This window comes from Vulpes lagopus, chromosome 10 (assembly GCF_018345385.1).
Source record: "Vulpes lagopus strain Blue_001 chromosome 10, ASM1834538v1, whole genome shotgun sequence".
In the NCBI taxonomy this organism is placed as follows: Eukaryota; Metazoa; Chordata; class Mammalia; order Carnivora; family Canidae; genus Vulpes; species Vulpes lagopus.
In genome coordinates, this window is record NC_054833.1 from 1,655,279 (window position 1) to 1,682,767 (window position 27,489).

The following is a 27,489-nucleotide window of genomic DNA, read 5'->3' on the forward strand; positions in this document are numbered from 1 at the left end:
GCATCTGCCTCAGGCTTCATGAAAAGTTGTTTGTTTTGTTTTGTTTTTGGTGAGGGGGTAACCCAGCTCATAGATACAGTGAACAGGCTGGTGGTTGTCAGACGTAAGGGGGAAGGGCAGGTAAAATGGGTTAAGGGAGTCAAAAGTCAAAATCACTTCCTACTTCCTACCTACCTCAGGAACAACAGTATGCTTATTCCTGTGATGTTGTTCTACAGATTTCTGGTCTCTAGGTCTCTTTATCACACATCTTCTTCCAGTCCTAGGCTGTTGGATTATCAGCAGATGCCAGGCTCTGTTTCTCAGGTGGCAAAAGCTGCTCTATGGTCTCTGATTGTTGGCTCATCAGGGCAGACTCAAGTGGGGGGAGGGGTAAATACTAGGGGTGACCTTCAGAAATCAGTATTTCATTGTTCCCCCAAGCTGGAACTTTAATAGGGCTGGGAAGGCACACTATTTCTCATTTTTGAGTTCCCTCTACTGGAGTGCCGCACTTATCGCTTCAGGGAAGTTACTTAGCACTTTCTAAGTATGTGCCGGGGCTCTCTGAGTATCCATCACCAAACATTAGGGCAAAGTCGGAAGACGGGGTGTCAGGAGATGTTCATGGGAGAACGCTTGCAGAACACGGGGCGGATAAAGAGAAGTTAACTCACTGCAGCATCACGGATTCCGTCTGAAATGCTTGACGTTGTTCCATTGCAAAAGCGCCAAGGAGAAGGGTGAAGAGACCTGCTAGAGAACCCATCAAGCATATCAAAGGTGGTGCGACATGGTCCAGAGGACGTGGGAATACAAAGAGGAAAGGCTCTTGCACGCTCTGGCTGGAAAATGATGCTCCAGGTGAGGCTCGAACTCACAACCTCGGCATCACCCGCACACATACTGCTGTATAAGTACCGCGCGCTAACCGATTGCGCCACTGGAGCACCTGCTCCCCACTTCCGGTCACTAGCTACTCGGCCTACGGAGACCGGTCCTAGGTCTCGCTGGGGGCAAGGCCAGGTGCTCCCGCTCTCCTCCTGCCCCGGGTCTCCCCGAGCTCCCGGGGCCGCCTCTTGAGCACCGAGGCTGCCACCCACTCCGGGGCCCTGAGGGCGCGGGGGGGGGGGGGGGGCGGCGCTGCGCCGGCGGGAACGCGGCGGCCACTTCCCCGCCCCCGGGGGCGCGGGGGGGGGGAGGTGGGAGACAGGTGCAGGCGCTCGGGCGCCCCCGGAACACCGGGCCTCGCGGAGCCTCAGGGGGTGGGCGGCACACGGACACCGCCCCCGCCGCTCTCCTGGTCTCTCCCGACAAATAGGTTAGGAACCAAAGTGTGCTGGAGGCTGCTGGCTGCGAGGCCGCGGTCTGAGAAACAGCCCCTGAAACGGAGCCGGGAGCTCCTCGCCCGCGGGCATTCCTCTCCGCGGAGTGGAAACCCGGAGGGGAAACGACGGAAACAGGCCCGAGATTGAGTCTCCGGAGTGCCGGCTGCCTCTAGGCTACGTTAAACTAGGGTTTGTTTGTTTTGTTTTGTTTTGTTTTGTTTTGTTTTGTTTTGTTTTGTTTTTTAAGACCCCATACTTAGGAGAGTTTTGAGATGGGAGGGTGGGAGAAGGAGCTATCCCCAGGCGCGTGCGCGTGTGTGCGTGTTTCCCCAGAGCGTTGGGGTCTTTGTTGTGGATGGCGAGGAGGAAGAGAGGTTGTGTTGAATTAACTGGCATTAAGTACGTTGAATTAGCTGGCATTTCCATCCCAAGCCTTTTCTTGTTTTTCTTTTCCTTAAAAAAAAAAAAAAAAAAAAAAAAAAGTTACCATTTTTCACGTGCATATGATACATCAAAACAAAAGCTGTGAGGTAAGATAAAAAAAAATGTGGAGTCAAGTGAAAGATACTGTGTATATAAAGTTCAAAAGAGGAAAAAGAGCCCCTGAAGTCTTCTTGACGTTTATGTATAATATTTGTCCTTAAAGGTAGATTGTCTTGCAACTCAGGTAAAAGATTACCACCGAAGATAAGAGCACTAAGCAATGTCCCACTGCCTTCAACACCGGGGATAAAGGAGATTTGGGGCACCAGAGGAAAAGTGTACTGAATTTTTTATAGATACATAGACCCTGAGGAAATCCTAAGCTTTTCTCATGTGGAAAATGTGTAGGGGGCTCAGCATCTGTCCATCCTCAGACGTAGCCTAAGGTGTCCTAATGCCCTAAGGGGTATCCACCACAGGTAATGAATTAACCTCTCCGAGGCATCTAGAATGGAACTGGTCATGTACCACCCTTTGAGAAGATAGTGGCTTATGTGAGAATCTGTTTTTCTGTAGCTCAGCTGTAGATCCTCTATAGAGAAAGGTTTGGAATCTGTCTTGCAGACCCCATCCCACCAGTCCCAAACTATGCTCAAGAATCACACTCTCTGGAGCCATGGAGCTAAGAAAATATGATGCTCTTCTCAATGGGGCTTCCACCAACGTTGAAACTTAAAGATATTCCCTTGGAACATCTATTCTTCCTAAGTCTCAGGATTGGGTTTTCAGGTGCATGTGATTGTCAAAAGCAATCTTTTACCCTGTTGAATTACCTCTGATTTCCTGCCATGAATATCCCTTCTTTCCCCAGCCAATGGCATTATCAGGCTATCCTCTTTTTATAGTACAACTGATTGAGGAATAGTACATTTCCTCGGAAGCTATATAGTTCCGAGCTAGAAATGTATTACTATTGCACACTTTAACATCCTACTTAATTTGACAAATATTTTAGCATAGTGTATACCCAACAGAAATGGACAACCCTTCACCCTGAGGATGAGCCTTTTGTTCCTGTTCATTGATTCATTCCAAAAAGATTTATTTAGTACCTGCCTTGTGCCAGACAATGTTGGGAGCTCAGAACACAGAAGTGAATAGAATAGACAAAGATAATTCCAGCCTTCCCAGAATTTACATTTTTAAAACTTCTAAAGAAAGGTTCTTAGCAACCCTCTGCTTTGTCCTTTCATCATTTTTATTTATTCACTTACTCATTAATTTCTTCCACAGCAAACATGCAGGGTACCCACCTCTGGCCAAGCGGTGTGCTAGACAATAAAGGTGGTGTCGGAGGCATTACATATCTTAACATCATTCTGATGAAGGGGGTGAAGGGTGTAGTATGACCCATTGCACCCTTAACACAAAACTGTTTTCCACCTAATGTCTTCCCAGGTATTTTCCTGATTACCCTGTATTCTCTCTCAAGTGCCCTTCAGCCTTGTACAGGAATACAATACTCCTGCCTATTCAGTATTAGAAGTTAGAACTAAGGGCATAAGCCATAAAGACAGACATTGGTGGGTGGAGAAATATGGGAAGTGATAAGTTTTTTATTAATTTTTTAAAGATTTATTTGAGAAAAAAAGAGCATGAGTGAGAGGGTAGAGAGAGACACTCAAGTAGACTCTGTGCTAAGTGCAGAGCCCAACACAGGGCTCAACCTCACAACCCTGAGATTATGGCCTGAGCTGAAATCAAGAGTGATACACTTAATTAACTTGCCACCCAGTTGCCCCTCATTTTTTAAAGTAATCTCTACACTCAACATGAGGTTTGAACTCACAACCGTGAGATCAAGAGTCACAAACTCCACTGGCTCAGTCAGCCAGGCACCCCTGAGAAGTGTGGTGTGTGTGTGTGTGTGTGTGTGCGTGTGTGTGTGTATGTGTGTATTTAAACAGGAGCATCAGGGTAGGATTTCACCTTTTTGTTGGAAGGCAAAGTTCACATCCTTATGATGTCACTGAATGTTCCTACCAATGGGGACACAGGAAAGGACCACAAGGTTCTACTCTTGAAGAGAAGGTTAGGATGGCCTCAATGTAAAAAGGTCCTCTGTAGAAAACAGTGTAATCAAAAGCTGAAAGCTGAAACAGAAAGATTAAAAGAATAAAAGGTAAACCAGGATCATTAGCCATAGGGGAAGGGAGGTAAGGGCTATGACTTCAGGGAATGTTGAGCATCAGAAAAAAAAAAAACACCCCACTTTACTTCTCTTGACATCACCAAGGAATGGATTTGGGTTCTGCCATTTTTTTTTTCTGTTCTGTTAACAATTATTGCTGAGATCCTCCCTCATGTAAAGCACGGGGCAAAGTGTGATACCAGGGAGGTTAAGTCAGGGCTACTGTCCTCCAAGGACTTCCAGGCCAGGTGGTGAGACAGGAAAGCCAGACACCCCAGAAAAGCATAGTAACAAGGCTGAATTTATTGGAAAGATATAGGGGTAGTTCATAGACTCATAGACTCCAGACACCCCAGAAAAGCATAGTAACAAGGCTGAATTTATTGGAAAGATATAGGGGTAGTTCATAGACTCAAAGAAAGTTCTGGTATAATTAGGGCTACGAAAGAGAGTTTGGAAACTAAAATGTGGAACTCATTTCCTTCAGGATACTTTTTATTTTTAATATTCAATGAAGATCAATAGAATTTCCTGATCCATAAATATAAGCATTATACTAAGTTCTCCTTGCTTACCACTTTGGATGAATCACCAAAGCCTAGCCTTTCCACCACAACCAGATCTCTGTTCCCCTCTCTGAGCCCTCCTCACACTCAGTAGCCAGAGCAATCCTTGCCATCCCTGCTCAGACTATGGGGGTCTAGAAATCTGGCTCCTCCCCCATTGCAGTTGCCCTCTAGTAGAGCCTAATTCAATTTTCCTAAGATATAGAACTGAAAATGTTCTCTTTAAAAACCTATTTCACCAGGATCCCTGGATGGTGCAGCGGTTTGGTGCTTGCCTTTGGCCCAGGGTGTGATCCTGGAGACCTGGGATCAAGTCCCACATTGGGCTTTCGGTGCATGGAGCCTGCTTCTCCCTCTGCCTGTGTCTCTGCCCCTCTCTCTCTCTCTCTCTCTCTCTCTGTGTGACTATCACAAATGAATAAAAATTCAAAAAAAACCTATTTTACCTTCTTCCTGCCCTCAGGATAAATGCCTTATCTTGATAAAGTTATTTACAAGTTGGCACCAACCTATCATTCAAAATGTTTTAATTTTTTTATTGTAGTGCATGTCATACATGCAAAAGAAGTTAAAATGTATAAGAAACGAACCTACAAAATCTAGAAAAAACTATTGTTAGTATATTTGAAGTCTAGTGTGTTCTGCAAGCTGCCTTTCCAGCCTCTTCTCCAGTTTCCTTTCTCCATGCCAATTCAAACCATAGTTCTACTACATGAAACCACTTTCCTCAACTATGCCAGGCACCTTCTGCAACTTTTAATCTTGCACATCCTGAGCCCTGTCGCCCTTTAGTTCCTTCTTCACAAGGTCAGATTTGCTTCTCCTTCAAGATTAAGCTTCACTTGGGGCACCTGGGTGACTCATTTGACTGTGTCTGCCTTTGGCTCAGGTCCTGACCTCAGGGTCCTGATTTCAGGGTCCTGGGATCAAATCCTGAAGCAGGCTCTCCACTCAGGAATGTGCTCTTTCTCACTCATACTCTCTGTGTGTGTGCTTGCTCTTGCTCTCTCTCTCTCTCTCTCTCTCTCTCTCTCTCAAATAAATAAAATAAAAATTAAGCTTCACTGACATCTGGTCTGGGAGAGCCTTCCCTGAGAGCCTTCCCTGGCTGCCCCTCCAGAGTTCATTGATTTACTTCCATGTTGCTAACACATTTTCTTCTTTATTTCTGGGGTAACACTTCTCCTGTTTTATTGTCATGACGAGTTTAAATTGGTCTCTCTGACTAGATGTTAGTTCCTTGAGAAAGGAGGATTAAGCTTTATCTGTAAATCCTTAGGGGTTCACATTTTGCTTGGCGAATGAATATGCAGTAAATGCCTTTTGACATATTGAGATTAAATTTTAGAAGACAGGACAGGAACTGGACATTGCTATCAATGATGACTGTATTTTATTGACAGTTGAAATACCTGCCAGGTCTTTACCTGTGTTATGTTATTTAATCTTACAACAAATCTGCAAAGTGACTATAGTCCTCCTATTTCATATAAAGTAATGCAGTGACTGAAAACTTACATTGTCCAAATTTCACATAGCTAGTCAAAGGCAGAGTCAAGATTTTAATCTGGGTTTCTCTCTACACTTGCTTTCTTTCCACATCAAGTTTCTTCTAACGAATATTGATAAGAATAGGGAGTAAATTTAAGACAGAAAGTGTTAAACTACAGTAATGCTGGAGATGAGCAGACCATGATGATAAAACAAATTAAAAATATCAACAGCTATACAGGCACTGCAAAAATAAGTGTGGGAACCACTGAGAGATATATATTTGTTATAGACAAATATAGATGGCATAAATTACTGATTCTGGAATTAATAATTTAAGACTCTTGCTCCATCCTGGAGAAGCAGATGGAGGCAACCATTTCAGGTTGAACTCCAGTGCTCTGCTCTGTGTTGTGCACATCAGCCTCTGATGCTTCAAATCTAGAAACTGTGGGATCGTTTAACTGGACAGTTACAAAGATCTGTGATGTATGGCATTACTAATAGCCACAATTATATAATTGCAATATCAGAATCAATATGTAATCATGTACAATTAATGTCATATGCAATTAATGTACTTGCACTGAACACAGTATTGAACACACACCATAGGTCAAAATCCTTCTTTGAGGCTCTGGAAGGACCTGGAAATCTGGCTATAGAACCAGTGAAGGTTAATGTAAGCTCTCAGCCCTCAAAAATGCTTTAAAAATACTTATTTCATTTTATTTCAAATATGGGGCTGGAGCCGAGTATAGCAGCTAATACTGCTTGGCTACACCACCACCAGTCCCCTGCACCACTGCCCTCAGTCCTCCTTTCCAACAGAAAAATATTTTTATTCACATAACTTTCTGTATTCCTTGGCTTTGGAGGAGATGGACCCCTTTCTCAGCTCCAAACAAAGAATGATGATTGATCTACTAAATGACAGTGGTCCTACTCTGGGAAATAATTGGGTTAGGTAAGAGTGTGTGATGCAAATCTGGCCAGTGTGGGAGAAGATCTACTAGGAGTGTATAGGAGAAGTTGTCCTCAACAAGAGATACCAGAAAGAGGCCTGTCTGCTTTTTGTTTGAGTTTGAGGAACTGCAGGGAAACCAGCTGGAGTATAAGAGCCACAGGTTGAAAAGGACAGTGTGCAAATATTTTTTTTTAAATCTGAGTCCTGATGACATCATGAAGCCACTGAATTAACCTGACATATAGCTTTCCTACCCTCTGGACTATGTGTGATAATAAATCACTTTGTTTAAGCCATCGAATGTTGTATTTTCAATTGTTCTGGATCTGTTGCTGAAAGTTTCCTGTTACTGAGGGGTGCTCTTTAGGGGTAGATATGTAAGTTTTGTAGTGAGTTTTTGCATAAGCATTATGTTCTAAATCCTGCTGATCACTGGCATTAGGAAAAACTCAAAACCAACTACCTAAATGATATGAAAAACGTCAATCTGGTGTGCATTTGGTTCACTAAGCTTTCTTTTAAAAATTTTTTTATTTATTTATTCATGAAGAGAGACAGAGAGAGAAGCAGGCACCAAGCAGGGAGCCCGATGCCGGGACCCCAGGATCACACCCTGGGCTGAAGGCAGGCACTCAACTGCTGAGCCACCCAGGCATCCAAATCCTTTTCTTTCATATCATCAGAGTAGTTGTCTATTCACTTAGGAGGAGCCCTAATTCTCAGCCACTAGCTCCTGCCCAGCCCTACTGTCTGTCCCTAGCTTTAGACAATGGACCTGCCCAGCCCCAGCTCTGAAGCAAGCAAACCATTTGTGAGCCTCCAAGCTATGTTCAGGAAATGAGAACACCATAGCTGTACATGGCCCTTCCCTGTTCTTCCATTTAAATATCAGGGTTAGGAGAGCACGGAATACAGACACGGAATGCCTACCTAAATATACCACCAGCTATGCCTTTTTATGCTCTCAATTCTTCATCCATGCACACAGACTTTTAATGAAAAATTAGTTATTGTAGACACTATGGGAGCTGCCCTCAAAGAATATACAATTTGGTAAGAAAGATCGCTGAGCAAACAGCAGCTGACATCACAATGCCACAATTATATATGCTCTCTACCTGGGAATACAGGAAAGAACAAAACCCAAACTGGGTAAGAGTTCATCCCATTAGGTTTGTAAGAGTGTTTCTTCATTCTGTTCCTTCACGTTGGCCTTGGCCCCTGATTTCCAGTTTCCAACAGCTAAGCCTTAAACGCCATCATTGGGAGCTTGCAGGTCTGTCACCGTGAGGTCAACGTCCTGAGGTTGGCAGGATATTGAACTAACGAGTCTTCACAATAGACTGCAAAGCTTTACATTCTCTCAGCCAGGGAACTGAAGAGCAGAGAAAAGTGGAAGGGGGCCCAGTGCCCAAGAGCCACATCCAGAGACTGGGTGGTATAAAAATCCAGGCACTTCATGAAGACTAATTAACAATGCTTTAAAAGATGCCATTGTCAGCAGGGCCAGTGGCGCAATGGATAACGCGTCTGACTACGGATCAGAAGATTCCAGGTTCGACTCCTGGCTGGCTCAGTGGCTCCTTTCTTTTTGGTGGGGGAATGGGAGTGGTATGCTGTGTTATTTATAACCAACGTGCACTCAATAATCCTTCTGAAGCGGTCTTATTATAAAGAGGTCCTCATAAAAGTTGCATTATAACTCTTGTTCCATCACCACATCCTTGAGAAGGATTGAGGGAAGATGAGAGGAGTGGGAAAAGACATACAAAAGAGTAAGACAAGAATCTGGCATAAATCAACTCATAATATCTTCTATACCTGCCCATTTTGCATGAAAAAGTCTCCCCTTTGAGAACATTTGCCTCTTTGTTAATGCTCTCTTGAGAATTAACAGAATTCTCAGAGAATCCCGCTTAATTTCCTCCAGTGTTCAGCTGCTCAGGTCTATCTGGAAACAATCGACAGTGATTTTATAACCAACAGAAGAGAGAAGCTGCCGAAGGATGAGGGAAGGACACAGGGGAATCTCGGGTCAGGAGTAAGAACCTGCTGCAGTGAGAAGCAGCCCGAAGGTGGGGAGCCCTTCACACGGTGACAGGGAAGACCTGGAGTTTGTATCTACCAGGTGACCAGGGTGCGGAACTGGGCTCAGCTAGGACGGGGTGGCGGCATAAAATGCGATGGAGCTCACTGGCCAGTGCCTGCAGAACAGCCACCCCACCCACCTCCATGCTTGGCCGCCCCAAAGTGACAGGTCCCTGGGTCCTGCCAGCATTCATCTCCCCGGGGGGGGAGGGGGGTCACAGATGCACTGGAGGGCAGGCCAGCTGGCAGAAGAAGGACAGAGAACAGATCCTGGCCAGTAAAGGATGAATTTTTCTATCCTCCTTTAAGACCACGGCTGGGAGAGTGCGGGAGGAGGCCGAAAGAATTTGAGCGTCAGAAAAGAGAAAAGAAGGGTCTGGAGTCAGGGGCTCCTTCCATCCTGGCTGTGCTGTGGCCTGGTAGGATGATGTAGCCCAAATTTTTCCTTTTAAAGTTTGAAGACGGGGCTCAGAGACAGTGCTTGAAGTAGTGGGTTCACCAACATGTCCCGGGGTTCCAGCGCTGGGTTTGACCGTCACATTAGCATTTTTTCACCTGAGGGCTGGCTCTATCAAGTAGAATATGCTTTTAAGGCTATTAACCAGGGTGGCCTTACATCAGTAGCTGTTAGAGGGAAAGACTGTGCAGTAATTGTCACACAGAAGAAAGTACCTGACAAATTACTGGATTCCAGCACAGTGACTCACTCATTCAAGATAACTGAAAACATTGGCTGTGTGGTGACAGGAATGACAGCTGACGGCAGATCCCAGGTGCAGAGGTTACGCTATGAGGTAGCTAATTGTAAATATAAGTATGGCTATGAGACTCCTGTGGACATGCTGTGCAAAAGAATTGCTGATATTTCTCAGGTCTACACACAGAATGCTGAAATGAGGCCTCTCGGTTGTTGTATGATTTTAATTGGTATAGATGAAGAACAAGGCCCTCAGGTGTACAAGTGTGATCCTGCAGGTTACTACTGTGGGTTTAAAGCCACTGCAGCAGGAGTTAAACAAACGGAGTCAACCAGCTTCCTTGAAAAAAAAGTGAAGAAGAAATTTGATCGGACATTTGAACAAACAGTGGAAACTGCAATTACATGCCTAGCAACTGTTCTATCAATTGATTTTAAACCTTCAGAAATAGAAGTTGGAGTAGTTACAGTTGAAAATCTTAAATTCAGGATTCTTTCAGAGGCAGAGATTGATGCTCACCTTGTTGCTCTAGCAGAGAGAGACTAAACATTGTAGTTAGTTTGCCAAATCCATGACACAACTTGCATGTGTTTGGTAACAACAGACCAACATCATGGAGGCCCCGGGATTGAAAAAGGAACCGCTCCCACTCCTCCTGCCACTGTGAAGTGGTTAGGACTCTGTATAAATAAAAACAGTTCTTTTGGGAAAAAAAATAAAAAATAAAGTTTGGAAGAGGAAATACATCCCTGGATTCAAAATTCAGATGCCACCACCACTGCTAGTGACAACCACTAGTAATAGCTCTGGTGTGTTCCCTGCAGTACAAAACTATGTTGGGATTTGCATTGGGAGCACCTTCCTACTTACAGACTCATTGGTACCAGACCTCTGGGTGTACTTATGCTTGGTTCTGCTTTGGAAATTCCTAGCAAGGTAAAGGCTATCTAGATTACCCAGATCATTAGCAAGTGATGGACATTAGCAACGCGCTGTAACCAGTAGAACTTTAAGAAAACTAAAGCCTTAATCAGATATCTCAAGCATTTCCCTGAATGGTGAATAATACTGTTCTAGAGTGACTCAATCCCCCCCTTCAAATTCATTTAGAAACCTAAAAGACTTTATCATGTTTTTAAATTTTTAGCCTAAAACATCAGTCACCTTGAAACTCTGAAGTGGAGGGACACCTGACTAGCTCAGCAGTTGAGCAGCTGCCCTTGGCTCTAGGAGTGATGCTGGAGTTTTGAGATTGAGTTCCACACTGTCCAGGATAGAATTCCACAGCTGGCTCCCCACAGGGAGGCTGCTTCTCCCTCTGCCTATGTCTCTGCCTCTCTCTGTATTTATTTATAAATAAATAAATAAATAAATAAATAAATAAATAAATAAATTCTTTAAAAAATAAAGAAAGAAAGAAGGTTCAAATGTCATCTGCCTAGTGTGATGACCCCAGTTACCAACCTACCCTGTTACCCCATAGCCTGACCTACTTCCTGCCTGATTTGTCTTCACAGCACCTGGATGACCCTTAAAGGCTGACTGAACACAAACTTTTCCTTCTTTCTCTCCCAGACTGTCAAGTTGACCAATGCAGACAAAAATGCACCTTCTGCCCCTTTGCTCCTAGATTCTTGCCCAGCTCCCACTCTGCACTCCACCTATTTTCCCAAAAGGGATGCATTTTTATTCTCCTGAAATTTGCATCAACTTCTGACTGCAGTCCCAAACCTGCTATTTGTAAAAGGAACTGTGGGAGTATATGTTTTCTTAATGTCTCTGTTGGTTGGATTCAGGATTCATTTTGTTCTTGACACAGATAAGTCGATTGATATTTTGTACACAGGAAAATAAACTCACTTTGAACTCCTGCGCTGAGATCTTCAGACTCTGGAAGAGGAAATTCCCACCAATCACCCTGCTGGTTAGGGTTGTTGCATCCAACTTCAAAATCAAGAACTGATTGCTCCTCTCATGCACCATGCTGCCTTAGGGAATGCCATTCCTCCACGTGCAGAGCAGTGATCCTCAGCACCTCCCCAGAAAATTCAATATGAGAGCAGACTTCAAAAGAGTTTCTCACCCAAGGGCCAGGGGTCACTACCACCTAGCAGCTATCCTTGAATCCTGGGAGGCACTGTGATTCCCGCCCCCTCCCCATACACACACACACACACACACACACACACACACACACGCAGCCTAGGAACAGCAGTAGGCACTCAAATGATTTGTGGACTGAATGAAGGTGTCGTAACTCCACCAAAGTTACTGTATCAGTTTCTCTGCCTGGACCACTCTGATGATGCTCTGACCCTCCTCCTGGGCTTTGCACGTAGCTCTAAGTTCTGGCCTTTGTTAGAGCGGTGTTGAGGTGCAAATTCAGTTACAGTCCAGACTAAATTCATTCACCAGCAAACTTAGCTAGAGAGACTGTCCAAATACTTTACCTGGCATCCAAAGCCATTCATGAAGAGGGTCGGCCTGCCTAACAGCTTCACTCCTGAAGTTTTATCCCATGCGACTCTAGGAAAAAATAAGTCATTCTTATTTACCTTCAAAACCTGCTCTTTCAAAAAAAAAAAAAAAAACAAAAAACAAAAAAACAAAAAAACAAAACAAAACAAAAAACCTGTTCTTTCATTTTTCTGAGACTTTGCAAATTCCCTTGGGTAAAGCAGCTGTATGGCCTCTCATCCTTAAAACATAATTTGAGGATGCCTGGGTGGTGCAGCGGGTTAACCATCTGACTTTTGGTTTCTGCTCAGGTTGTGATCTCATGGTCAAGATCTCAGAGTCATAATGTCATGGTCATGTGGTTGAGCCCTGGGCTCCATGGGGGCTCCTCACTCAATGAGCTCAGTGTGGAATCTGCTTGAGATGAGATTCTGTCTCCCTCTCCTTCTGTCCCCCCCCCCCCACACACACACACACAACAACTGGTGCTCTCTCTCAAATAAATCTTTTTTTTTTTTTTAAGTGAGCACTGCCTTGAATGGAGGTGGAAAGAGAAAGAGAACAATAAATTGAGAAAACCCACTCTTTCTCCTCCTGATTTGACCAACAGTGCCCAAAAAGAAGCACAGAAGGTTTTCTTTATATATTTCTTCTGAATGGAACAAAACTTAGCTTCCAATCAAAGCCTTAGGTTCAGTTTTGGAGTGGAAGGAATGAAAGCAGTAGATTCCAGACTGCCATACTCAGATCCCCACTACAGTCACAACCAGAGTACTAACCACTATATATGATCATGCAGGCCACTAAGAAAAGCAGATTACTTCTATTTCTTACAAATTAATCATGGCAATTGCCTTACCATGAAGTCAGTAAGAGCTCCAAGAGACGAACTATATGCTTGCAAAACAGAAATGCGTATTCAAAAATGACAAGTGGAATAATCTTGTTTCCTTTCAGCTGTGCCCATTTATCTTGTCCATTGCAGAAAATCAAAGGGCCTCTCAGCTGGCATGTTGCCTCAGTTTAAGAAAGGTCTATTCTTGAATTTACCCTATGAAAGAACACAACACAGAGAAAAGCTCTTCCTCTCCAAGTCACTAATGTCTGAATAGCCAATAGCTAAGAATAGCGTCATCCTAACTCTAGACCCTGAGAGGATCTAGACTGCCAACCTGTCAAGAAACTTATTATACTCTAGAGGAAATATGGAAAATAAGACAATAATTTAGTATCCTTTTCAGGACGGAGTTTTATAAAGATGATGAAGAGAGGGACAGGTAGGGTACTGATTCAGCTAGAGAGGCCAGTAAAGGGTCCTCTAAGGCAGTGACATTGGAGTAATGGCCTCAGTGATGAAAGAGTCAACTGTATCAGGTCTGGAGCAAGAGTGGAAGAACTGAGAGGCTGACAGCTAGGGCAGGGGCCTCCCTGAATAGCAAGAAGACAGTTCCTCAGCACAGCCACATATGAGATTTGTCTTTTCCTCAGGTCTCCAGACTGCACCTCACAGTCCCAAAGCAGCCTTAGACCTCTTAAGATCCCAGCCACTCCATTCCCAAAACCTCATGTTAGACCCTTGGTGTCTGTAAGTGGGATGGATGCAAGGACTGTCCCACTGCTCAGCCCACTATGGGTCATGACCTCCCCGACCTCACACCCTTGCTCAGACTCTCACAGGATTCTGTCCACTGCTGGGAAAGGAATGACCTTATAGCATTTCCTGCTGGGCACGGACAGTATGTTGGGTCAATCTGCAGCTGACTGAGTCCCTAGAGAAAAATCTGTCTTGGGGCACAGGTATGGCCTTGGGAAAGGTCTTCATTGGTTCTGTTTATAATTTCTTTGGTGATCCGGAGGAATTTGTTCTGGGTGTCATGAAACAATGGATGCACTACAGAAATGGTGAGGCCCAGGCAGCCAGGGATGACCACATCCTAGTGCCTGTTGCCCCACACCTTGTCCCTGATCTGCCTTAGAGCCTGGATCGTGTCAGTACCTTCTAGTCCCTCCCTCTCTGATTTTAGGTTATCTCTCAGTGCTGCCCTGAACACAGGCCTCAGATCCACACATCCTTACCTGCGTCTGACGTCTCCGGGGTCCGGCTATTCCCTTTCTCATTTCCCAGGCTAACCCTTCCTGTGAATCCTGTTAGATTCCTGTGAATCTCAATCTCAAAAGAGCTGAGAGCCCTTCCTGCCCCACGGGAACGGCTTCTCTCGGGGGAGAACAGGGAATGGACGTCCGCGCTGCCCCCCCCCGGAACTCGCGGCGCTCAGGGACTCCCCCAATACCCCCTCCGACAAAAATGCCCCTCCTGGCCAGGCTGGGGCCCCCTTCTTTCTCCCCGGGATTCCTGTTCGGTCCGGGCTTCGTCCCCCGGCTCTGCGCCGCCTTCCTCCACCTTGCACAGCTCATCCCACGTGGTGGAAGCGAAGTCCTGGCCCCCGCCCCGGTGCTGTGTGCGCCCTTACAAGAAAAAAAAAAAAAAAGATCCAAGGTCAGTTACTGTCCAGGCGTGTGATCGGGTGGGAGGCCCGGCGGCGGCCGTCGGTGGTGGGGATCGCGCCGCCAGGCGGGTCCAGGATTCGGCGGAAGGACGCGGGGCGGGGGGACACCGGGCACCAGCCCGGGGAGTGTGGGCACCGAGCGGGAGCGCGGGCCGGGTGGGCACCCGGCGGGTGGCGCGCAGCCGCTCGCACCAGCCGCTCCGGGTGGAGGGCGTGCGCTCTGCCGTCCGCTCCCGCGGCCCCGCCCTCCGCCGAGCCCTACGCTCTTAATTCAAATAATGTAACAGGCGTCGCCTCCCCTCCGCCTTTCCCCTGATCCCCGCAATTCCCACGACCGCGCCTGCTCGCTTCCCCTTGTGCTCCCCCTTCCTCTGTACCCGGCAAGGTTCCGCTGCGGGTTCCTCCGCTCGGATGCGGCGGTGCTTCTGGGTGCCTCCCGAGAGACCCCTTCGTGGGTCGCGTTGTGCTCGCGCGCTGGTCGCTGGTGGCCGCCGCTTGGAGCGCTGCACCTGCAGTCAACGCGATCTCAGAAATTAAGATAAAGCCCCCCGGGGCAAGCGGTTTCCGTAGTCTAGTGGTCATCGCGCTCGCCTAACACGCTAGAGGCTTGAGGTTCGAAGCTGGGCGGGAGCAACCGTTCCCTTTTGCCTCCACCTCCCAGGACGGTCCCCACCGCCCGTTTCCTGAGGCTGCAGCGGCGCCGAGCGCGTGGTCCCCATCCCGGGGGAGCCGAGCAACCCGACCCTCGCTCCCCGGAATCCTACCGTGCTGGAAACGGCGCGCCCCTCTCCCGGGAATGTGCATCCGGAGATCTGGGCGACACCGGATTTTTCTCTTAGCGACTTTCTCCCCCTCCTTTCCGCGCAGAGGAACCGGTGCCCTCCCCGCGCCCTAGCGGGGGGCAGTCTGCAGAAGAGGCGCTCCTCGCTGAATTCCAGTTCTGCATTAATGGCCTTGACTGCCCCTTGCTCTTGGCCATCAGAAACAGCGAATAATAAGCAGAAACCGGCGCTTCTATTCCTGAAAGAAAAATTGGAAGGGTCCCTAAGACGTGCTTGGGGAATTAGCTCAAGTGGTAGAGCGCTCGCTTAGCATGCGAGAGGTAGTGGGATCGATGCCCACATTCTCCAAATTTTGTCCGACGTTGGCTTTCCAGGGGGGTGATTTCAAGCCTCAAGAAAATGAGAAAGTGGTGGGTATTTGGGGGTATTTCTTTGAATTTTGACGTATGGGAATGGACAAGACAGGGCTGGTGAGGGCTTTCCAGGACGTAGGTATGTAGACTGCCAGTTTATAATAAGTCTCGTTTCTTCGGAGGAGGTGTGATCCCCGAAGGATGAGGCATACACATTTTCTGTATTTCTCCATGTGTCCCCTACAGCTTGGCCCGACATTCAGCACAGTCCGGGGAAGTGCAAAACACATAAGCCAGATTCAAGAAGTTCAGGAAAGCTCACGAAGAATGAACTCAAAGAAAATCAGGTCCAGACACATCACAATGAAATTAAAGAAAAGAAATTGAAAGCTGCCAGAGGACAAGGAAAAGGTGTTGCATGTGTGAAGGCTTCTTATCAGAACCATAGGAGCTAGAGAGAAAAGAAGGAATATTTTTTAAATGGTGAAAGAAAATAATTGTCCATCTGAAATTTTATCTAAGCAAAAATATCCTTCAGACATAAAGGTGAAATAAATACATTCTCTCTTGAAAGCACACTGAGAAAATTCACTGGTAACAGAATGGCTTTAAAAAAAAGATTTAAGACTGAAGAGAATTGGTAGGAAATTTGGAACATCAGAAACAAAGGAACAAGAGAAGAATAGGAAATATCTGGGTAGAGACAATAGAGCGTTATTCTCTGGAGTTCTTTAAAGTTCTCTCTCTCTCTCTCTCTCTTTCTCGCTATTTTTTAAAGTAAGCTTTTGATGCCTGAAAGCAAAAATTATAACACATCATCTGAATATACTATATACACACCACAAAGGTGTTAGAATAAAGGGACCTACATGATGATAAGGTTTCTATATATATGACTTGAATGGTCTAACACTGATTTTATAATAGACTGTAAAATATCAGGTATGTATATGGTAATGCATGTACCAATTACTATTAGCAACCTAGATTAATTGCTAAATAACTATAAGAAGGGATATTGTAAAAAGAAAAAATCACCACAAAGATAAATTAATATAGAGTGATGTTATTAAACTTGATATTTTAGAATGAGTTATTTATCTGTAAATGCCAGAGAGACAAAGCAGTGAAACTAGAAATGGATCGTTTCTTGTCCATATTTATCCTCCCATCTCTTGAGGTCTGCAGTCATCAGATTTCCTTCTGAATACCTGAGCCCAGTACAGTGCCTGGCAAAGGACAGCTGTCCAGTGAACATGTACTAAATGAATGGAAGAAAAGTGATGGATTCAAAAGAATTGCACAACAACAGTGCTCAGTAATTTTCAAGTCACTGGATGTGGGATTTGAAGGAGGACAATGAATCAATATTGATGTGGGGGGTCTAAGCCCAAAAGGCCAACATAAAGGAGGCTGAGAGTGAGATATTTGTGTATGAATGAATGAGCTACTGTGGAGAACAGAGACTTCTTGAGTTGGAGCAGAGAAAGAGCGTACAGTATAGAATCTAGAAGTATGCTTCTTGACTCATGCTTTGCCACTTAGAAGCTCCAGGATGGTAGGAGCAATACTTAACTTACTTGCACTTCCATTATATCTTGAAAGTGTAGATTTTGATAAGTAGTTTTGTTGCCAAAATCCAATTGGACCATATGAGATAATCTCCATAGATCTCTCAGTATAATTAATGGTACATGACAAAACAAAACAAAGCAAACAGCAAGATTTCTATTAAGTTGTTGTTTTGTTGCTGTTTGGTAGGGAGAATGTCTCCAGTCATGTAGATGTAAGTGAAGATAAAACAGACCAAGACAGAGAAGTTTGAACTGTAGACAAATATGAGGATTATTTATTCACCCACTCATTCATTCTTTTAGTCGGCCATCAGTGAACCAATAGTAAATAAACACCTCCTATATTTATTTTCAACAAAGGAGACCAGGAAGGTGTAAGATCGCCTTACACCTTCCTGAGGTGTAAAAGGGCTCTGAGGGAAGGACAAACCACATCATTAGAACAGCAGAGCAGCAAAGACAGGCATCACTGCCCCCAGTCTTACAGCCCAAATGGACCTATCCTTGGGTGAATACTGGAAAGGCTTGGACTTCACTCATCTTGGGTGTGAAATCCTTTGGGTCCAGCACTGGCTTACATGGAGTGATTTTCAAGTCACATTGGTAGCATTTCTTAAATGCTGGAAACCAAAAAACAAAAAACAAAAAACAAAAAACAAAAAACCAGCGGTGCTTGGAAAATAATATTTGTTATTTTATTTTAAATGTGAAAGATCATGGGCAGTTGCCTTCTTGGCACAGTAGGCAGAGCGTCAATTTCATAATCTGAAGGTCCTCAGTTTGAGTCTCAGAGAGGGCAAGACTAGGTTTTTCTCCAGGTCAGTTACTTTGATTAAAAAACAGGAACAGAAGGAAAAATTCTCAGATATTTCCTACAAGGATTTTTGAGCACTGATGGAGAATTTGCTGAGGAAGGTTACATCAGTTTTATAGTTTGTTGAGCTTCCCGGTAGTTTCAGGAAATGAAAGGTGAAGAAATTTAGATTGCACCAGAAACTACAAGCTATCCTATATTTTTGGTCTTCCTTCTGTCTTATGGAAGAAACAGGAAAAATTTCTCTTCCCACTTCCTGCTCTGAACTGGCCCCACCACAGTTAGGAGGTGAAAGAAGTGTCAAATCATTTATTCTGTAACTCAAAAAGTATCGCTTGAGCACATATTAATGGATGGTCCTGGATGCAGTATTAAAGGGTGAAAACATGGCAAAAATTCCCTCCCTCCTGGAGCTACAGCTCATTTGGAGTGTAAGGGAAACAAACAAGAAGCAAATATGAAAAATGCAAATCAACTAGTGATAATGTTTACTGGGGGGGGGGGGTAATCATTAGCTAATCAAAGGAGTCAAGAGTGTGGAGGTGGCTCCTTTAGCTTTCCAGAAAAGAGTGATGAGAGTTGTCACCATGAAGAAACTTTTCAGTCTCTCCATCCTGCTTGCTGAGATCCTTGTGACCAAAGTTTTTCTAACACTGTCACTAGAGTCATCTTTACCTATCAAGAAAACTGGGGGATATGAGAGCTATTTACACATAAGAGGGGCTTAGTTGGATAAATAGTGGTACCTGATAGATCCTTAACATGTTTCTTCATATGGAGAATGAGAAGCGAGGGATTCTTGGAGCAGAGTCAGGAATTGATCAGTAGACGATTTACTACTTTGGTTGCCTTCTCCCTGTGGAATAGATGCTCACCAGAGATGCTTGAGGAATGGATTTGCAGATTAAGATTAGAATTCACCAGGGTTCTCTTCTTGGACAGAACAGGCTTCCCTTCTAAATTTTCCCATAGTTCCTGGATAAGGAATGCGCTCCAAATGGGCTTCGATTGTTCTCTGGGAAAAGTGGCAAGCCCAGCTGTGGGAGGATGTAATCTGAGCCCATAGTAGGGTCTCAGTACACAGATGAGGGCTCAAGAGGTCAGGATGGTAAGCAGGGACTCTGACCAGAAAGTCCACGGTGGAGAGAAGCAATTTTGATTTCATTTCACAATTTGAAAGACATATGCACCAGAGTTCTTATCTCTTGAGCTCAGGCAAAAAAAGGAAGACAACAAATGTGTAAGGTTTTCTTTCATAATGGAGAAAAGCCTTTTCCCATTATTTCTGGCTCAAAATCTCAAAATTTCTGACATAATTAGAACAAAAAGAGATTCTGACTCCTGGAGCATTAGTGTTTTTATTGTTGATCTTTCCTGACCATTTTTAAATTTCTTTAAGTTTCTTTAGAGTTAAATGCTTAGTAAAGCCAGTTTCAGTGTTCACTTAAAAACTTTTCCTCCTCCTCTTCCCCCTCTCTTATCTTTGTCCCAGGATCCTAGGATAGGAAGACCCCTATGACAGTCTTATCTTTCTCTGGAAGTTAGGGAAAAGGATCAGGCCCCACCCAGTGACCTGGGACACAATGGGAGGAGATAATGGTGCAGATGTGAGGACCAGAGAGGCAGCCCCAAATTCTCCTCCTAGATGTCATATTTCTAACCAGGTAACAACCACAACCCTATTTTTATAGTAAGATACGCAACCTCTGGAAAGCCCTGTTATCCCTACCCATTTGGGACCTTTCATTGGCCCTCTGTCATTCAAGATCATGTGAAATTGTTTCAGAGATAGATCATTCTTGTGGTGACATATGGTAGGATTCTCCTTCCACCAACACTCTCTAACAGAATTCATTGTTTTTCATTCTGCTGTTGCTGAAATCATGTTTGAGATGACCTGCCCTTAGGTCCTCTTGGATGGCAGGGAAGCAACCCTTTGGTACCAGTTTAGACCCATAAAATTAGTTAGGGCACATGCTTAGAATGACCATTAGTCAAAAAGAAAGTTAGTATGGGAATCAGGTCAAATGTTAGAATGCCTTCTTTGCACTCAAAGCTAGAGGAAAGGGCACCTGTTTTCTCGTTAATGACTCTTCATTCCTTCTTAATAGGCACCTGTGATCCCTAGAGCTTCTCTCCTGAACTCAACTCCAGGAAATATTGAATCTTTTCAAGATTTATCTTATCTTTATCAATTTATCTTATCTGATTCTTCTCTTATTTCACCCACAAGGCATCTCAGGCTTAATCTTTGACAATACTCTATCATTGGGCTATAGACAAAGAAAGAAAACCTGAAAAAAGCTGTGGAGAGAGCTCTGTGGAGATCATCATCTGCACTAGGCTGTGCTGGGCATTTCCAACTCAAGATTCACAATTTTTTGGCTAGTAGGAAGGTGGACCTCCTGCTCCTGTTTTCTAGACAGAGAGATCCTGGTGAGAAGAAAACCTCTCCGTGACTTTGTAATTGAGATTTGTGGGGGTTACTTAGCCTTGGGATGCAAAGAAGGCTGGTGAGGGTCACCTAGAGAGACAGGATGTAATAAAGAATCTGTGAGTCTGAGGTCTCTGAGTAGCACGGGTCTGAAGGGATCATACAGACCCAGACTGTCAGAAAAAAAAAAAAAAAAAAGATTGTGAAGCTAGGGAAATTTTTAGAGAAAAGGCATGAAAGAATAATAGAAATAAGTAAGATCTTCAGGTAGTTCTTCTTTAAGGAGATCCCATACCCATCTGGCAGGACCATTCATTCTTTCATTCATATAAAAGGTGCTTGTAAATGAATGGATTTATTCTTCCATTCATCAGACATTAATCAAAATCTCTTCTGTATTGGCCACCCTGTTTCAAGACTTCTAAGTGCCTTTGACTCCTTCCTCTCCCTCAGATCTCTATACCCAGTGTCTTGACGAATACTGTAAATCCTTCCTACACAACCTCGCCAGAATCCTTCTTTCTTCTCCCTTCATCCATCTTCTGATGTTTATGAAGGAAGTATTCTATGCCAGGCAGTGTACCAGGCACTGATGACCCAGAAAGACTCCTGCTACTGATAATCTCAAGAATTAACAGGATAAACCCCAACCCTTTCCTAGCTCTATAACTTCTTTCCTTTTTCTTCCCTTCTAATTGCCCCATTTCCAACCTCTTTGTCATTCCAAATAAAAAAACCTTTTCCAAAATGTTACTTTGATTGTGTAAACCACCTTCCCGGGATTTTTCAAAGGTTCTTAAGCCTGGACAACCCCTTCTCCTCAATATATCTCTCTATGTCCAGGCTTTTCAATCACATTTCCCTCTGTCTATTTCACACACACACCTCCAATTGAACAGGTATATCTCTTTCTCTTACAAGAAATCCTGCCTACATGCTTGTTCCTTCCACCCTGTGTGCTCTCCTCATCTGTATCCCTCCATGTCCATTTTTTATTTCTTCGCTCTGACGCGATTTGTCCTCCTATTTCCTATAGCTCTCCTGTCTGGGTTTTTGGGTTTATTTTCTGCTCTCTCACCTGGGGTAGATAGGGAACGGCTCCACGGCCTGACTTAGCAAGAATTGAACACTGATCTCGGAGAGGTAGGCGAGCGTGGGTTTCCGTAGTGTAGTGGTCATCACGCTCGCCTAACACGCGAGAGGTCCCCGGTTCGAAACCGGGCGGAAACAGCCCCTGTCTTTTGCCCCTCTCCCGGGAGAAGGGAGGAAAGGAAATCACCGCCTCTTTCTATTCCAGCTGAAAAGAACAGTGATAATCCCCCTTTTGTTGCTGTGTTTTTGGTTTTTGTCTTTAAGAAACAACCATTCAGAGACAGCTGTGCCACCTTTGCGGGCGCGTGCTGGATGAGTCCCCCCCCTGCTCTCCGGGGACGTCCCCCCATCCCGTCCCATCCCGTCCCACTTCCGGAAAGTCTGAACTGCGCAGTGGGTTCAGACGCCAGAGTTCTCCCACAGCTGCTCTCTTCCTTTCTCTGGCGGAGGAATAGGTGCCCATCCCTCTCTGGCCCTGCGTCATCTGAGAAGATACCCTTTAGGTGATTCCTGGTTTCATATGAAAGGCTTTGACATTTCCCCGTCTTTTGGGGGCCTCTCAGCATAGTGGACAATGACGTGGAGACCAGAACAAAGACTGGAGAGAAGAACCCATAGGGTAGGGGAATTAGCTCAGGAGGTAGAGCCCTTGCTTAGCATGTGAGAGGTAGTGGGATTGATGCCCACGTTCTCCAGATTTTACTGTTTCCACCCAAATCTCCAGCTCCCAACCCCACATCTTTCAGCCTATTGCACTGAGAAAATATTAGACACTTTGAACGCAGTAATTTGGATGTTTCTATCATGTATGACCTCTGGGCAAGTTCAAGGCTGGCTTTCCCGAGTCCACCTACCCCTGGGTAAGCAGACCTACCATCAATTTACAATTTGTGTTCAGAGAAGCTGTGATCCCAAGAGACTTGCCCAGTTGCTCTCTTTCTCCATTTCTCCTGCAGTTTGGCCTTAAATGTAGCACAATCCTGGAAGCGCAGGGCAGAGCCAGGGAAATAAGAGCCCAACTCTTTTGTCAGTGGACTGAGACAGTGAACCCCAGGGAACCAAAAAATATTGTGGAAGACACATGGAAAGCAAACACATAAAGTTATTTATGAACTCTTGAACGCACTTTCCAGCTGTGAATAAGTGGCTCTGACCCTAAAGAACACAGCACAGACTTTGAGAACTGCAGTAAGTGGTAGCCCACTGCCCAAGTCCACACTGGTCATGGGGCTGCACACACTCCAGAGACCTCCAAATAGTATGGTAAAGGCTTTGAAAAAAGAATGGACCTTGAAACCACAACACTTACTTAGAAGTCTGGTTAGTACTTGGTACAAGGCAAAGCACCCAGGAAAACAAAACTGGTGCTATTCTCCCTGAGATCTAAGTAAGATACAACATCTTATAATATGTAAATGGTTATAATCCAAAACTATATGGATTATATGAAGAACCAAGAAGTCTTAAATCACTTGGAGGAGAGAATTGACAGATACCAATTCTGGGATGGCACAGGTGTTGGAATCATGTGGCAAACACTTTAAACCTGTGATGATTACATGCTTCGAGAATCAGGGGCAGGAATTCTTTGAAATGAATGGAATGTTAGAAAATCTTAGCAAATCATCTGAAGATGTAAATCCAGGTATAAACTTCAGAACTGAAAAGTGTATTTACCAAAATTATGAAAGCACTGAGTTGTCTCTGTATCAGGAGATAACTGAGAGAAGTTCAGTGAATATGAAGATAGAACAATAGTAGCAACCCAATCTAAATGACAGAGAGAAAAGTGGGTTTTAAGAGATGGACAGAGCCTCAGGGACAAACAGGAAAATAACAAAGAAATTCTATTCACAATATTGGAGACCCAGAAGAAGAGGAGAAAGAAGTCCCAGAAAAAAAGAAAAATAATTGAATTGTTAATAGTTGAAAAATTTCCAAACTTGGCAATAGACATAAATCAGATGCAAGAAGTTCAGCAAACCCCAAGCAGGATAAAGCTGAATAAATCCACACTCAGACATCTCACAATTAAACTGCTGGAAACAATAGAAAAAAAATTTTTTTGAACATGTCAAGATAAAAACAAAAGGGAAACTACAATCTGAATGATTATGTATTTCTCATCAGAGACCACAAGGGCCATAAAGAAATGACACACCATTTATTAAATGTTGAAAGAAAAGACCCATTAACCTCAGAAGGCTAAGTAGAGCAAAACTATCCTTTGGACATAAAGGTGAAAGAAATACATCTTCATTCAAAGGTAAAACAGAGAATCCATTATTAGTGGAAGTGCTAGAAAAGAGTTAGACAGATTGTGAGACAAGAAAAATGATACCAAAAAAAAAAAAAAAAGAAAGAAAGAAAGAAAAATGATACCAGAAGGGATCTTAGATACTAAGAATGAATGAAGAAGAGCAGAGACAGGAAACATCTGGGTTGATATGATACACTGTTATTCTCTTTTGAGTTCTTTAAAGCCTGGTTGATGATAGAAAGTGAAAATCACAAAATTGATGTATCTTCATGTACTACACACATGTTAAAGACGTTAGGGTGGAAGATTAAAGGCTGGTGAGGGAAGCCTGGCTGGCTCAGTCGCTAAGCACCTGACTTGCTCGTGGCTCAGGCCATGGTCTCAAGGCCCTGGGATTGAGTGCCACCTCAGGCTCTGGGAAGCAAAGTGGGCTAAAGTGTCTTTTTGCCCCTTCCTGCCCCTGCTCTCTCTTTAAAATAAGTAAGTCTTAAAAAGAGAGAGACAGCTGTGCATCCTAGAGATTGGATTTCTATCTTTTATTGATGGTTGTTAATAGGGGCAGGCTATTTATAACTTGAGGTTAGAGGCAAGTTTCTCAGTATTTCTTCCTAACTTGCTCAGGGGTTTCCTGTGGTGGCATTGCCATCTGGGGCCCATCTGGTGTGATTCAGCTTCTTGTGAGGGCTGCCAGGACAGGCCTGGACCTTCCCTGTGGCTGGCCATGGCCTCCTCCTTGCTGGCCTCCAGCCATCCCATGAAAGTCTCAGTAACTACCTGCTCTGACAGATACAAAGGCCAGAGTTGAGAGGAAACCAAGATCATATCAAAATGAGGAAATCAAGAGTGGTCAGAGTGCAGAAGAGTGATAGTAATGAAGCTGATGTTTTAGAGTTGTCGGTAGATGTCAGTGAGACTACAAGTGGTGAAACCAAAAGGGATCATTTCTTGTCTATATTTATCCTTCCATCTTTTAGGGTCTGAGGTGGTCAGATTCCTCTCTCCCATCTCCCAGCCTCAGCCTAGTTCAACCTTCTAGACTTTCCCTGACTTTGGATCTATTGGACATGCTCTGTCCTGATCCTGGTACCACCACCTTGATCCTGGGGACACAGCCATTCTGAATGAGCCTTGGGGATACATTCAGAGAAATGGGTCCAACCACCATGTACTGTAGTCTACCCCTCAATGGACCTCAGTGCACTGTGTTCAGACAGCTTGATGTCACAGACCTGTAAGGTCCATGTGAAGCACCTGTCACACTCTTTCCTTCAGGCCTGCACATATTTCTTTCATTCTTTTGTCATTAATGCAGATTTTTAAAAGCACTTAGCACTAGGCAATAAGCATCCTGCCCACAAGGCTCTTACAATCTCATAGAGAAGATGGCTGAGTAACAGACATTCATAACTTGGTAAATGCCACAAAATAGATGTTTTCCTGGATCTCCAGGAGTTTTGGAAGGAACACAATCCAACCTCAGAAAACTGGGAGAGACATCAGAGACAAGACGCCTCCCGGAAGATGGTTTCAGGTCTAGCAAGTACCTTGACAAGCAAAGAGCAATGAAAGTTTGAGCATTCTGTATGAAACATCTTAGGTCCAGCACCCCTGGAGTCAAGACCTGGAAAAAAGAGGAAATAGGAGTGAAGATTGGAGCAGAGGCCAGGGCTCTGCTCTGACTTGCTCTGAAAGGCTTTACTCACCCTGCTCAGGCCAAGGACAGCCCCCTGCAAGAAAGCAGAATCGTAACTAGAAAAATTCACCTGAGGAGCTAGTAATGGTTGAGGAATCTTTGAACATCTTGGGAAATGTAAAAAGATGGGAAAGCCCAGCGTTTCTGGTTTTCACATAGCTACCGATTTCACTTCCTTTCTGGAGGCTCACATCTTTTTCGTTCTGTTCTCAGTTCCCTTCTCATGGGATCCTCCCAGAACAGGAAATCCCACACAGAAAACCACAGTTGACCACTCTCCACCCTGTTGAGATTAAGGAGCCGTTAATCTGTTCTTTTATTAATCTCTTAGAGTTTCTTTCTTTTTTTTTTTTTTTTTTTTTTTTTTTTTTTAGAGCACAGCAGTTTTTAATGGAAAAAAAAAAAAGAACAAAAGATACACTGGCCCGTGCGGGGATCGAACCCACGACCTTGGCGTTATTAGCACCACGCTCTAACCAACTGAGCTAACCGGCCGAATGCTGGTGAGCCCTTTCTAACCTTAGACACATAATGAAGAACAATATTATTCCCATCACTCTGAAAGAAAGTTTTTTCTTCAAATTCACCTTGGAGTTTGGGAGAAGTCACGATCTTCGGTTCGTTGTAAGCCCGACATTTCAGTTAAAATACAGCACTACACATGGAGAGTTCAAATGTCACCTGCTCAGGTGTTACAGGACCTTGAGTTTTCGCGACAATCATCTGAAAGACAATCTCACCACCCTCTATCCCTCCTCTGGCCAGGCTCCTTCCATCCCTTCTACTTTTCTTCCCGAACTCACTCCCACGGAGTAACTGGCAGGAGTCGAATTTGGAGACCCTGGCTCTCCACCTGCTCCTCTCCACCTGCTCCTCTACACGCGGCTTCTAGCACCATCCCCACTGGGTTCTTCGCCCATTTTCCCTTAAAGGCAGAATTTTACCCCTATTCCCTATTTTTACCCAATTCGGGAAAGCACTCCCATAGTTCTATTTGCAAAAGTCACTTGAGACAAACATGTTCCATTGCATTCTTCGTGTCTGCATTGTTTCTCGAAACACGTTCAGGCCGTGGGTGCAAACAGCCGCCCACCTTCAAGTTGGGGCTCCCGGTCCTTAGACCAAGAGGCTGACCTCAGGGAGCTCCGCAGGTCTCGCCCTGGGACGGCGGTGACCGCTCCGCTTGGGATAGGAGCCCTGACGTCCCCTCCGCCCGCGCGCGGGTTTCCGCCCGGCTAGCCATTTCTCCCCCAAACGAATCTGGTGCGATTCGTTTTTGGAAACGTCTGGGATCTTAGGTAAAGTGGGGTGGGCGGCCCGCAGCGTCGCAGAGCCACGGGGAGGGGGCAGGCACCCCCGCAGCAGCCAGGACCTCGCGGCACCCTGAGCCCGCACCGGGCGTCTGAACCAGTGAGGGGGTCTCCGCCCACCGCCCGCTTCTCAAGCAGGTGCGCGGCCTCTCACCGTTTGCTCTAGTGCCGTTTCTGCTCGTGACTTTTGGACTTGACGCTTACGTTTCTCCAGCTCACTTTTTTCGGGCTGGCGGGTCTTCCCGGGTCGGCTCCCTGAGGCCCAGGCACCGCCGCAGAGTGCAAACCCGGGGCCCAGCCTCCTGCACCTGCTGCAAGTGCTCCGGGCTGGCGGGTGGAGGCCCCGCGTCTTCCTCGACTCCCTCCTCCTCCTTCCTACCTCCTCCTCCTCCTCCTCCTCCTCCTCCTCCTCCTCCTCCTCCTCCAACTCCTCCTCCTCTCCGGAGACCGCCTGGGCGCCCAGCCTCGGGGAGAGGCTGCGG

At 45.1% G+C, this 27,489-nt stretch overlaps 1 protein-coding gene, 2 long non-coding RNA genes and 5 other non-coding genes across 8 annotated transcripts; 4 read left to right on the forward strand and 4 right to left on the reverse strand.

The window, feature by feature from the left end:
• Positions 1–835: 835 nt before the first annotated feature.
• TRNAI-UAU lies at positions 836–929 on the reverse strand. Its single transcript has 2 exons — positions 892–929; positions 836–871 (listed from the first exon to the last, which is right to left on the reverse strand). It is a non-coding gene; the product is annotated as a tRNA-Ile (tRNA).
• A 7,519-nt stretch (positions 930–8,448) lies between these two features.
• TRNAR-ACG lies at positions 8,449–8,521 on the forward strand. Its single transcript has one exon. It is a non-coding gene; the product is annotated as a tRNA-Arg (tRNA).
• Positions 8,522–9,521: 1,000 nt separating this feature from the next.
• LOC121500084 (proteasome subunit alpha type-6-like) lies at positions 9,522–10,277 on the forward strand. Its single transcript, XM_041771538.1, has one exon. The coding sequence runs from the start codon at positions 9,537–9,539 to the stop codon at positions 10,275–10,277; it is 741 nt and encodes a 246-aa protein (XP_041627472.1). The 5' UTR covers positions 9,522–9,536.
• Positions 10,274–12,254, reverse strand: LOC121500129. Its single transcript, XR_005990308.1, has 3 exons — positions 12,182–12,254; positions 11,592–11,766; positions 10,274–10,411 (listed from the first exon to the last, which is right to left on the reverse strand). It is a non-coding gene; the product is annotated as an uncharacterized LOC121500129 (long non-coding RNA).
• A 2,863-nt stretch (positions 12,255–15,117) lies between these two features.
• LOC121500130 lies at positions 15,118–27,262 on the reverse strand. Its single transcript, XR_005990309.1, has 3 exons — positions 27,162–27,262; positions 15,460–15,715; positions 15,118–15,204 (listed from the first exon to the last, which is right to left on the reverse strand). It is a non-coding gene; the product is annotated as an uncharacterized LOC121500130 (long non-coding RNA).
• TRNAA-AGC lies at positions 15,753–15,825 on the forward strand. The gene has a single exon. It is a non-coding gene; the product is annotated as a tRNA-Ala (tRNA).
• TRNAV-AAC lies at positions 21,810–21,882 on the forward strand. Its single transcript has one exon. It is a non-coding gene; the product is annotated as a tRNA-Val (tRNA).
• On the reverse strand, positions 26,119–26,192 carry TRNAI-AAU. The gene has a single exon. It is a non-coding gene; the product is annotated as a tRNA-Ile (tRNA).
• Positions 27,263–27,489: the final 227 nt, after the last annotated feature.